General features: G+C 40.4%; 1 protein-coding gene across 3 annotated transcripts in view; it reads left to right on the top strand.

Moving 5' to 3' along the window:
• The window catches only part of ELMOD1 (ELMO domain containing 1), a 214,171-nt gene extending 201,053 nt beyond the window's left edge, over nucleotides 1–13,118 (top strand). For all 3 annotated transcript variants that reach the window (XM_073613140.1, XM_073613137.1, XM_073613139.1), the window contains one exon: nucleotides 8,638–13,118. In XM_073613140.1, the coding sequence (XP_073469241.1) occupies nucleotides 8,638–8,810 (173 nt within the window). In that variant the 3' untranslated portion in view covers nucleotides 8,811–13,118. The remainder of the gene's footprint in view (nucleotides 1–8,637) is intronic.
• The last annotated feature ends 434 nt before the right edge of the window (nucleotides 13,119–13,552 follow it).

The following is a 13,552-nucleotide window of genomic DNA, read 5'->3' as shown; positions in this document are numbered from 1 at the left end:
ACCCGACAGCTGTGCACCATAGGTGTCAGCTTACTGTCACCATCTTAAAAGGGCAGCAATATGGGTGCTATTAGGAAGGTTCACACTAGCGAATGTTTTGAAAAGCAAGCCGTGGTGGATGGCTTTTTTGAGAGTGCATCTAAGCAGCGGCTGTGAGGTGCCCAAGAGATGGTCCTCAAACCTCCTGAATAACTTTTCTTTCTTTGTTGCCAATTGGCCATTTATATTATAAGCCACAACCACCAGTCATGTGTTTGGCTCATGGTTGTGCGTGGCCCCACTGACCTGAATGGCCAAATTTGGCACAGCCATGACACAAATCATCACAACCATAGCATGTGAGAAGCCTCCACCAGCTGTATTTTAAACTTATGGTCCCAGCTGCCTGTTTTACCACCCCCTGATCACCAATGAAAAGGAGGACTTAATGGGAAATTATCTGTCTGAAAGCACAGACCCTTTAAAGACCAATAGATGACTGTGCATTTTGTGCTTTATGCATTCCTGCACTTTATATGTTACCCACTCCTGACCCTTGTACTCTGTGTGTTACCCACTCATGAGACCTGCACTCTGTACATTACATGCACCTAACACCCGCATTTAAGCCTACTATACAAAGGCTTAAGTTTTAAGGCCCTTCAACTGTTGATGCAATTTTGTCACACCCATGGGCCACCTCATAATTCTCTTCTGGGTGCCCTGCCAGGTAGGCTGTATGGGGACTCATGATTTCTGATGGAGGCCCTGCATATACCCAGTGAAGCGACTGGCCTTGAATGATACACAGAAATGAAACAAATCCTCCTACATAAGTTTTATATCAATGGTCTCCAAACTGCAGCCCGGGGGCTGGGTGTGGCCCCTTGCTTGCTTTCATCCAACCCTTGGGGTATTATTCCCCCCACTATCACCAATGATGGCACATTACTCCTCCCATTAATACCGATGATGGAGCCATATTCCTCCCACTGACACCAATGATAGGGCACCATTCCTCCCACTGGCACCCATGATGGGGCAGCATTCCTCCCACTAACACCAATAATGGGACACTATTCTTCCCACTGACACCAACGATGGGGCATTATTCCTCCCAATAACACCAACAGTGGGGCACTATTCCTCCCACTGACACCAAAGATGAAGCGCCATGCCTCCCACTGACACCAATAATGGGACACTATTCCTCCCACTGACACCAACAATATGGCATTATTACTTCTGCCTAATACCAGCGATGGGACACTATTCCTTCCACTGACACAATGATGGGGCATTATTACTCCTGCCTATTACCAATGATGGGGCATTGTTAACTCCCACTGACACCAGGGTACTTTCTTCCCCCACTGGCCACATTTCGGCCCCCCAAGAGTTTGAAGTACAGTAAAGTGGCCCTTTGTTTAGAAAGTTTGGAGACCCTTGTTTTATATGTTTATCTGCAGTCTTCTCTTCTCTACATCTGTTCAAAGTCCAGAACTTATAAAGCTTGTCTGACCTGTCAGAAAAAAAGGGGGTGGAGACAGGAAGTTACACTCTGTAGAGCACAGAGTTTGAGAGCTGATTGGAGGAAAGATACACCCCCCCTTCACAAAGCACACTGGAACAGAGCTGAGGCTGTCAATCACAGACTGTGTGATGGAGCTCCCTCCCCATCACCTTTTTTTTCATATCAGACACTGAATTTCAAAAGAGCCAACTTCCCTAAACTACGAACATTGCTAGAAGAATTGAATGAATTGCATGAATTTGGATAAAATCTTAGGAACAAAGAACACGGAGGAGAGATGGGTTTGCTTTAAGAGCATATTAAATAAGAGCATTAGCCAATGCATCCCATTGGGTAATAAATTTAAAAGAGCGAACAAAAGTCCTAGATGGCTTAACTCCAATGTAAAAATGCATATAAAAGGAAAGGAAATGGCCTTTAAAAAATACAAGATTGAGGGATCATCATCAGGATTCAGACTTTATAAAGAATGCAACAAGAAATGTAAGGGTGCAATTTGGGGCGGCTAAGATAGAACACGAAAGACACATAGCAGAGGAGAGTGAAAAAAATCCCAAGAAATTCTTTAAGTATGTGAACAGTAAAAAAGGGAGGACAGACCATATTGGCCCCATAAAGAATGAGGAAGGACATCTGGTTACAAAGGATGGGGAGAGGGGCACACTGTTGCATGTGTTTTGGTCTTGTTCAAAGTTATCCTATTTCTGGTCTACGGTCAGGACAATTATCCAGAAATTCACGTAATACAATATTCCAGATGATCCGGCCTTCTTTCTCCTACACGTAAACACAATGTCCACTAAGAGATCAAAAAAGTCTGTGATACGTCATTTGGTAAATGCTGCTAAATCCTGTATCCCACTCCAATGGAAAAGCCAAACACCTCCATCAGTGGCATCTTGGATCCGGAGAGTAGAAGACATTAGTAAAATGGAAGATTTGGTGCTTTCTGCAAGACACCAACAGGAAAAATATAATAAGACTTGGGCACTTTGACGCCAGTTTATTTTTTCTTCGGAAGGTACCGCTCTTAGAACCTCTTGATGAGACCAAAATTCCGGGGTCGTCCTGAGTCAGTCAGAATCCTGTGATGCCACCTTGTCCCCGTGCCACGTCCCTCCGCGGTCTCCTCCCTCCCCCTCATTGAGGCCCTCCATTCTCATCCAGTATTGTCCTTCCTGTTTCCTCTAGAAGCCCTCTGGATTCAGGCGGGTCGGGGTGGTGTGTGGGCGGGATGGGGGGGGGGACTGGCTGTGTACTTGTTACCTTCTTAAAGATTTCTGATCAAGAGGGTTCAGACACCTCAACAGGTATTCACAGATATTGTTACCTGAGATACATGGAAGTATATGAAATGTATATACACTTTGCCTCTCCTTCCATTATGATGTAGTAAATGTGTATATTTCCCCTCCCCCCCTTTTTTTTTCCCCTCTCTCCTCTCCACTCTCTTCCCCCTTCCTTCCCTGATGTTCCCAATATATGTATGTATTGTATTGTTTAAGCCCATGTTGGGCTTTTTCTAAAATATCTAAAATAAATAAAATCTATATTTGAAAAAAACAAAGGATGGGGAGATGGCGAAGGTATTGAATTTATTCTTCTCCTCAATCTTCACAAGGGAAGTGGGGGGCTTCAGTAACCAAAACTGCAGTGTTTATCTCATGACACATCACAGGAAGTACCTCTATGGTTAACAGAGGACAGAATTAAAATTAGACTTGGGAAACGTAACATTAATAAATCACCGGGACCAGATGGCTTGCATCCATGGGTACTTAGGGAACTCAGTCAAGTAATTGCTCATTTTTACTGACAGCCTACTGACTGGAATAGTAGCAGCTGATTGGAGAAAAGCCAATGTAGCACCAATATTTAAAAAGGGCCCAAAACACATCCCTGGGAATTACAGACTAGTTAGCCTAATAACAATAGTATGCAAGCTCTTGGAGGGGTTGAAAAGGGACTATATACAAGATTTTAGTAATGAGAATGGTATCATTACCAGTAATCATCATGGATTCATGAAGAATCGTTCTTGCCAAACCAATCTATTAACATTCTATGAGGTGGTGAGTTGCCATCTAGATAAAGGAAGGCCCGTAGACGTGGTGTATCTGGATTTTGCAAAAGCATTTGACACAGAACCCCATAAAGGTTTATTGTACAAAGTAATGTCCATTGGCATGGACAATAGTGTGAGTACATGGATTGAAAACTGGCTACAAGGGCGAGTTCAGAGGGAGGGGAGTACTCGGAATGGTCAGGGGTGGGTAGTGGGGTCCCTCGGCGGTTCTGTGCTGGGACCAATCCTATTTATTTTATTCATTAACGACCTGGAGGATGGGGTAAATAGTTCAATCTCTGTATTTGCAGATGATACTAAGCTAAGCAGGGCAATAACTTCTCCGCAGGATGTGGAAACCTTGCAAAAAGATCTGAACAAATTAACTGGGTGGACAACTACATGGAAAATGAGGTTTAATGTAGAAAAATGTAAAATAATGCATTTGGGTGGCAAAAATATGAATGCAATCTATACACTGCAGAGAGAACCTCTGGGGGAATCTAGGATGGAAAAGAACCTGGGGGTCCTAGTAGAGGATAGGCTCAGCAATGGCATGCAATGCCAAGCTGCTGCTAACAAAGCAAACAGAATATTGGCATGCATTAAAAAGGGGATCAACTCCAGAGATAAAACGATAATTCCCCCACTCTACAAGACTCTGGTCCAGCCACACCTAGAGTATGCTGTCCAGTTCTGGGCACCAGTCCTCAGGAAGGATGTACTGGAAATGGAGCGAATACAGAGAAGGGCAAGAAAGCTAATAAAGAATCTGGAGGATATTAGTTATGAGGAAAAGTTGCGAGCACTGAACTTATTCTCTCTGGAGAAGAGACACTTGAGAGGGGATATGATTTCAATTTATAAATACCATACTGGTGACCCCACAATAGGGAAAAAACTTTTTCATGAAAGGGAGTTTAACAAGACACGTGGCCACTCATTAAAATTAGAAGAAAAGAGTTTCAACCTTAAACTACGTAGAGGGTTCTTTACTGTAAGAGCGGAAAGTATGTGGAATTCCCTTTCACAGGCGGTGGTCTCAGCGGGGGGGCATCGATAGTCTAAAAGAACTATTAGATAAGCACCTGAACGGCCACAACATACAGGGATATACAAGGCGATACTGACATATAATCACACACATAGGTTGGACTTGATAAACTTGTGTCTTTTTTCAACCTCACCTACTATGTAACTATATGTAACTTTAACTACTTTACCTCCAGGCCTTTTCTGACACTTTTTGCTTGTAACAATGTAACATTTAGTATTTTTTGCTAGGAAATTTCTTAGAACCCCCAAGCATTATATATTTTTTAAAGCAGAGGCCCTAGAGAAGAAATTGCTGGATTTTGCAATTTTTTTTTTGTCACACAGTATTTGCACAGCAGTTTTTCAAACGCAGTTTATTTGGAAAAACAACATTTTTGTGAATTTTAATGCAAAAAAACACAACATAGCCCAAATTGTTGGTAAAATGTTAAAGATGATGTTATGCTGAGCAAAGAGATACCAAACATGTCACGCTTTAAAATGTGCATGCCCATGCAACAGAGAGAAACTATATCAATTTGGCTATCCATAGGCGAGTCTTTAAGTCTTTACAGGTTACCATTTCAGATTTACACAGGAAGTGTAGTGCTAGAATTACTGCCCATGATCTGACATTTATGGTAATACTTCACATGTGTGGGATGATTTTCCGTGCAAGACTGATGCGTGCATTCGCATTTGCACAGGGGTGCCCATGCAAAAATTTTTACAAATATATTTATTTATTTTATTTTTTACACTGTTGTCTAAAAAAAAAATGTGACAGCAATATACATGGGACAGGTTCTCTTTATGGTGAGATCTATGGTCTGTAAGACCCCAGATCCCTCCTCTGCCCTTGAAAGCATTTAATCACACCAATATCAGTGTGATCAAATGTATTCATTTTTAAAAATGCCACGGTTTACATCTGGGTAAACCGGAAGTGATGTAAGGTCATCACATCACTGTCTGAAAAAATAACTAATGAATTATAACAAAAATAGAAATTTATTGTATGTATAAATACACAGTAATTGATTACATAAAGTATATAATCAATAACCTCCACCATTAACTATCCAATGACAACATTGTCAATGACCAGACAAATACAGACAAACGAACAGACTGACAAACATATAAGGGAATGTCTTCACTACATGTGCATAAATATATGGGCCATAGAAATGCTATATACATTTAAGCAACGTGGCAGCATCAACCGTGGAACCAGGTAAACCTTTTGTGAAAAAAATGGCAGCAAAAAATAAAAATAATATAACTCCGAGTCATTTAAAATTGTTTGATTGAAAATTGTAAATAAAGAGGGCTGTATGAAGTTGTTAAGGGTAAACGGCAAAAGGGTATTGGCATATTGGATTATAGCAGATGGATATCCATTTGGTGAGCACAAAAATATATATATTGCAGTCCAAATAGCCTGCACAGCGATCGTTAGTAGCAGAAACCAAACAGTCTAAGTAACAGAAGTATAGCGGGTAGGTATATGGTATGATCTTCCTTACCCGAGATGTAGACAGTGATATGCTGCAGGTAATTTGCCGCAGTCTGCTGTGTTCAGTAGTCCCTTCTACTTACGATGGAAAAGTAATGGTGTTCACCGGGAGAGAGTGGACCAATGTTTGTTTAGAATCACCCTTACTAGTGGCCATTGTGAGCCATATTGTGTAATAAATCTTACGAGTTCTTGTTGTCCACTCTGTTTAGAGATAGAAGAAGACGAAATCTGACCCTGTTTTAAAAGTAAAGATCTGTCCTTACTCATCGCCCTTTTCTTAGCTGTCCTCAACACCTTGTGACTGTAGCCTCTTTCTCTGAATCTAGCATACATTTCATGGGCCTCTTTTTTGAATTGGTTTTCACTTGTACAGTTCCTTCTGATGCGTAGAAATTGACCTGTTGGGATACCATTCACCAAAGATCTAGGGTGAAAACTATGCGCCTGAAGGAGGGTGTTAGCTGCTGTGGGTTTCCTAAAGGTGGAGGTCATTCATTTACCGTCCTTTTTTGTGATAATGAGGTCAAGGAAGGAAATCGAGGCAGGATCTGAAACAAATGTCAGCCTTATATTGCGATCGTTATTGTTAAGTTCATCAACAATTATATGAAGTTCTGCCTCATTCCCTTCCAGACCACCAAGATATCATCAGTATACCTAATCCAAGACCCCACCAGTCCATTAAAGAGGTTAGACTTATAGACCTCTTGCTCCTCCCACATCCCAATGTGCAGGCACGCATATAAGGGCCAGGGGGTGCTAGTCCCGAAGAAGCGGGAGTTTCCCTGTGAAACTAGTTGACGTCACTCCTCCTCCATGTGAACGTCTGTCACTCAGAGCATTGTGCATCAGCATGACTGTTTATTGGCATATAATGGGGGACATGGCTTGCCTGGTAAATTCTATCCAGCTGACATTCTAAACCGCCATTTCATCATTCATCCTTTATCCACCTTGGATATTTGAATTCACAACTCTGGACATAAGTGAATACTGTGACATAGAGATACTGATTGATACACAAGGTGTTTCCTCGCTCAGCTGTGTGATATCCACCTTTATGTGAACACCATAGCTTTTCCATCGTAGGTAGAAGGGACTACTGAACACAGCAGACTGCGGCAAATTACCTGCAGCATATCACTGTCTACATCTCGGGTAAGGTAGATCATAACATATACCTACACGCTATACTTCTGTTTCTTAGACTGTTTGGTTTCTGCTACTAACGATCACTGTGCAGGCTATTTTCCTGTGTCCTATGGACTGCAATATATATATTTTTGTGCTCACCAAATGGATATCCATCTGCTATAATCAAATATGCCAATACCCTTTTGCTATTTACCTTTAACAGCTTCATACAGCCCACTTTATTTACAATTTTCAATCGAACGATTTTGAATGACCCTGAGTTATATTATTTTTTGATGCCATTTTTTTCATAAAAGGATTACCTGGTTCCACGGTTGATGCTGCTACATTGCTTAAATTTATATAGCATTTTATGACCCATATGTTTATGCACATGTAGTGAAGACGTTCTTATATGTTTGTCAGTCTGTTAGTTTGTCTGGTCATTGACAACCTTGTCATTGGATAGTTAATGGTGGAGGTTATTGATTTTATACTTTATGTAGTCAACTACTGTGTATTTATACATACAATAAATTTCTATTTTGTTATAATTCATTAGTTATTTTTTCAGACACTATATCTCTGTGGTTCTATATGTGGTATCTTCTCTACGCCTTTCTCCTTTTGGTGTAGCTTCCCCTTTTTCTTTGCATGGTTAGCCACTGAACCCCACCCATCATCAAGGTGAGTAGATGATTGTCTGTTGTTTTTCATTGTTTAGTTTGGTTTCCAGACCCATTTTTGTTTTTTCCTACTATATCATAAAGCCAAATAAAGCCAATCCAGTCTTGTTCGGCTCTGTGATCAGTCGGTGGAAGTGCTGGCTGGTCAATTAGGACTCCCGGTGGGACGGGAGATCCCGGTAAAACCGCAGAAGGCGGCAGGAGTGGAGGAACATCCCCTACCGCTGCTTAGACGCTAGGATTGCTTTTACAAGAGAGATGACTGTCAGCTCTAAAAAAACGATATAACCACTTGAAATCGATCGACGTATGGGTCTGTCGCTGGTTGGCAAGTGGTTAAAGTTGGGCTTGTCTCCAGAACAGGATTGAGGGTAAAGCCTGGGCCTAGGATCCAAAGAGATCCACAGAGACCCATGGATTGATCTAAAGACTAATCAACATACCTGCAGGTCCCACAAGGTTCTGCACTTCTACCCATCGTTGTAGAAGGGTTTTGGACCAGATCAGGTTCCTTTTATACCTGATAGCTTTCATCATTGGAAAAATTAAGTGATGTGTTTATTTCCCTTTAATCTTCTTTTTTACAGCATTATGTTTATTACTACATTAGAAGATTACATTGAGATAGTTTCAACACAAGACTAGTCTTGCAGGTTTAACAATCTTACACGCATCTTTTCAGGCTTTCTGATGCACGAGTTCCACAAGTTCTGGATCGAAATAGACCCCGTGGACATCATGGAATTCAACCGGGTGCGCAACAAGTTCCACAAACAGATCCTGAAGCAGCTCCAGAAGACGGACATGGCGTTGTGTCCCCACTTTGCGGCCTCGGAAAGCTTAGTCAACATCTAACCATCTCCATTTTTCCGATTCCAGATCACTGCCTCACTGTTGTGTTCATGATCATGGCGGCCGTGTTTTACGACCACAGCGATTGTATGCATGCTTTTTTGGTAAAGTACTCATCTCCGTTTTTACTATGAATCCCTTCGGAGCTCCGTGTACGCCGTGGGATTTTCTCATACGCATATTGCGGATTACGCAGTGTTATATTTTCATCTGACATGAGAGTTTTCTATTTTTTTAGGTTTTGTTTTTCTCATAGCTGAACATTGAAGAGTTGTATTTTGTCACGTTTAGGTGGGTGTCTGAATAAGCTCTTGTACTGTACACCTTTTATGATCCCTAATATTTCTACTGACCAGATGATACATATACTTAGCTCAAATGTCTTAATATATTTATATTGTATATAATGTGCTTCACTGCAGTCCACTGTCTACACATAAGTTACTGGTGTGTTACATGTAGGCTTTGGAGCACTTATCTTTTGCATCGTTGACTTTTAGTATGATGGGCCCCTTGAGGGCTGTCTGCTGTACTGTACTACCACCAGAAACCACAGGGCCCCCCTGAAAAAAGTTATATTTACCTCCTTCTAGAAAATCTTATTTTCTACCCGCCTTTATATCCTATGACACAGAGTAGTAGCAGTTCCCCCCTGTCCCTGAAGCAGAAATTATTTGTACCACTCTTAGACAGGGCAATGCGGGCTTCTCACATTTCCCCATTTCACAGTTAGGTTTAGCTTTCATTCTAGTGGTATTGGAAAGTAATGTTGGATACCAATTATTATTTTGTGGGGGGCCCAACAGAAGTGTGGTTCCAGTCACAGCAACAATGCCAGTGATCCGTACACAACCTACATGAAACAGTGGCATGATTACTTAAACAGTCATTGCTTTCTTGTATGGAAGGGGTTTTTAATACATTATGAATTAGCAAAGATATAAAAGACAATAAAGGGCATAGAAAGAGTACAATATTAAAGTAAACACATCAGGTTTGTAAAAAAACAATGTTGTTTAAATGCAGATACCACAAGGTCTACAAGAGCTTTTGCTGTGTTGTTTTGTATTAAGCCAGCAATGCCACCCAATCAGGACACATACTAAATAGGGCCTTTGACATTTCTAAATCATTGCTCCTCCCCTATTGAAAATCTCATTGGCTAGGAGCTTGGACCGACACTGGGCTCAGCCTCCTAGCAAGCCGCTGGGAGACTGAGCCAGCTGCTCCCACCCCTTCACAGACCAGCGCTCCAGTGAGCACGAGGGGGGCAGAGCAGAGAGCCTTGACTGACAGTCACCAGCTCTCTTCTAATGGAGCTCTGAGAACTGAGTGATCAGTTATGTTTGATAGCTTGGTTCTCAGTCTTAGAGCCGGTGGGGGACAAATAAAGCAGCAGACCGATGCTGCATCCACAAGGTAAGGTATGCTTCTTTAAAAAAAAATCCAGAACTTCTGTTTTAAACAGCAGTGTTACTGTATTCATTTTTTGAATACAAAAGTGTTAAAATTTTTACAGGTGCAACAAAAACTTTCTTTGTGGTTATCAGCCCCCAATTACATTGGAAGTTTCATAATCTGTCAGCTGGAATATAAATGATTGGTTTGTGGCTGTAGGTAAAGCAAACTGTTCTTACTTCATATTATTGAACAGAAGATTCCAATGAACAAAGACAGCAGGTAAATTGGATAAACCAGTTGGATGATACGAGGATATCAAAGTAGGATATCACAAAAGGCACTATACCCAGACCCATCACTGTATACTGTACTATCGGTATTCTCATTTTCTCAATGAAAAAAATCTATTTTATCAAGGATGAAATTCTTCATAAGTAAAAAGCAATATATTTTGCAGTCAAATCTACATTTGTATGAGCCATTTGATATTTGCCTATTGCACATAAATATTTATCTTTTGTTTATAAGCTGCAGAATAAGCCTTGGCAGGTTAAGCAAACAGCTGAACGCAGTATTATGCTAGAAAGCTTTGTTAGAGACTCCAGTGGGGTTGATTTACTCAAGACAAATAAACTGCACTTTGTGCAGTTGCTCCAGATTTAGTAAGTGAGGTAAAACGTCACTTTGCACAGAATACAAAGAATACAAGTATTTTTATTTGCACATGATTGGATGGTGGAAGTCAGCAACATTTCTGCTTATTTACTAAGCTCTGGAGCAACTGCACTTCCAGAGTGTAACTGCACTTTGCAAAGTGCACAGTCTATTTGCCTTTAGTAACTCAACCCCTGTGTGGTTTGAGGGATTAAAAAAAAGCTAAAAAATAACACATTTATTATCAAAAGCAGTAAAGAAGAAATTAACCTAAGGAAACCTTTGTACCTCTACGGTCGATTATCACAGTTGATACTAGAACATGATGGCAAACCTATTCTCCACTATGATGTTGCTCCGCTGAGGATCTCCTCTAGACTCTCACTGATGTAATAAGTGAGAGGAATAGGTATCTCTGCTGAGCACTCAGACTTACTAGTACTGTGATTTGGAGCATGCTAGCTAAACTGTATACTTGGCTATCCCACAGAGCCAGATGTGGCTATTCTCTGATTTCAATATATGTTATCACGCTTAAAGTCATTTAGGGCCGAGTCCATCCAGAACAGATTTCTCCTTTAATGCTAGCGTTACACAAGGAATTTTTATGAGCCTACTTTTGCAGGTAAATCATTAGCAATTATGCTCTAAGTTTAGTGATCAATCAATACAAAGATGAAACAAATGACCCCTGTGGTGTAAACTACACAAGTAGCATATTTTAGTGATTGATCTCTTATTAACACACAATGGTCCAGTTGTGTGCAACAAATGGCTACTAAATGCTGCTGCACGCTACATGTATAGCTTACACCACAGAGAACAATTTGTCCATCTGTGTAGCCATTGATGCCATTGAGCTAAGGCTACACAGGTGGTTAAATATTTTTGCTAATGTGCGAATAAACTGCTTATTGGCAGTTATCCCAGTAGCATAAATTCAATCTGCAATCTACCAACAGATAGTTAAATCTCTAAGTAGCAAAGCAATTTCATTGCCAGTGTAGTCTAAGCCTAAAGCTGCCCATTGATAGGGCAATTTTCAATACATTTCAATTAGTTTCAATCAAAAGAATATACACATACAGTGACAAGATATCTCCAGAAACCAGGCAATATACCACTCACGAATTCAATCGACCACCAGAATTTAATTACTTGTAAAGTTGCAACTTGGCAATAAATTGAATTCAATTTCTTTCAATAAATTCATTGTTGAATGATCAAATCAAAAGGCAAAAACAATGGCAATTTCATTGAAAGTGAGCAGAATTTTCCACCAGGTTTTTGTGGGACAGCTTTGATTCCATCTCCCTGTGGTCTATCACAACCGCTATGTTATGCCTTCATTTTAAAACAAATGAAATCAAAACTTTGCCCATTCTATCAAATTGCCATAAGCGTGGCTAACTTCAAAGATTAATCGCTAACAATTTAGCATGACTGAGCTACTAAACATTTATGTAGCACTAACATAGAGATTATCAGGTAAAGGCTCCACCTAGGTGTCCAGGTGGATATCTCCGAAACTTCCTACAAGTTTGTGATGTGGTAATTGCTCAGATCTTCAGCCATGATACTTGTTGCTGGAGTGTATAGTCTCAGTATAATCCTGTAGAATATATCTTAGAGGACTGCATCCTGTGTAATTCTTATAGGAATAGGTTAATAATTCCAAGGCAAGGTTCTGCCTGTTAGGGGTCAAAGTGGTTGCGATCTGTCTGTTCCTGGACAACAGGGAGGACCAGACAGGAGGTTGAAATCTACCACTCTTGGCCAAAAATGGGATAAGCCCAAGTGGAGTTGACTGTTAAAGGTAATATCATGGTATACGTCAACCACCATTTTTAGAATATAGATGCTTTTTAAAGCTGTAAATGCTTTGTTGAAAATCACAGATAAAAGCCAGGAGGATAAGAAGCAAAGTTAATCAAATTTGGAGGCCAATTTAAGTAAATGAATCATATATGAAAATTGAGGATCCCCTGTAGCTTGTTCCCCGAGCTAAAATCTAATTCCTCCTTTTTAACCTAGAAATTTTGAACTGTGAATGTAAAGTGACAGTGGCTGACACAGCTCAGAGGCTTCTCCGTGATATGAAGAACTGCTCCATACGTCACTCACAGTTTGCTTTTCTACTGAATGTTGCATTTGTTTTTGAATATGCTGTCATTTTGCTGTGTGTAATCTCATTTTTTGGATATCAGGCTTTTGATTGTGAAATCATGTGAATAAATATCATGACATTCCAGAAAAGTTTTAGTCTGATTTTGTTACTGGAAAAGAGATTTCCCCTCGCTTACTATCACTGTATGAGTATGATTTCACCAAACAGGAAGTGATGGGAAATCTGTTGAGAGATGTGGAAGGGGAGGACTGACCTCACACCCACATACAGATGCTCAGAGACAACACAGTTACTTGTCTAGAAATGCATTCCCAATAGTAACATCCACATCACATACATGATCTACTGGTCCTTCTACAACAAAGGGATATATGAATGGCAACATGGAAAATATCTGTTATATCTGGTAGGAAAATACTTTATTTTACACTTATTAGGAGTGAGGAGGAGAAACTGCACATTAGAGCTGCTCTTTAAACTGTCTATTGACTACGTGGCCATTCTACATAAATGGTATTTTCTGGTACAATAATATTTATTGAAAACTTCCTCTTACAAAATA

The sequence above is a fragment of the Aquarana catesbeiana genome, linkage group LG02 (assembly GCF_042186555.1).
Source record: "Aquarana catesbeiana isolate 2022-GZ linkage group LG02, ASM4218655v1, whole genome shotgun sequence".
Classification (NCBI taxonomy): Eukaryota; Metazoa; Chordata; class Amphibia; order Anura; family Ranidae; genus Aquarana; species Aquarana catesbeiana.
Note: the sequence above shows the minus strand (reverse complement) of the source record. Positions and strands in the feature narration are given on the sequence as shown.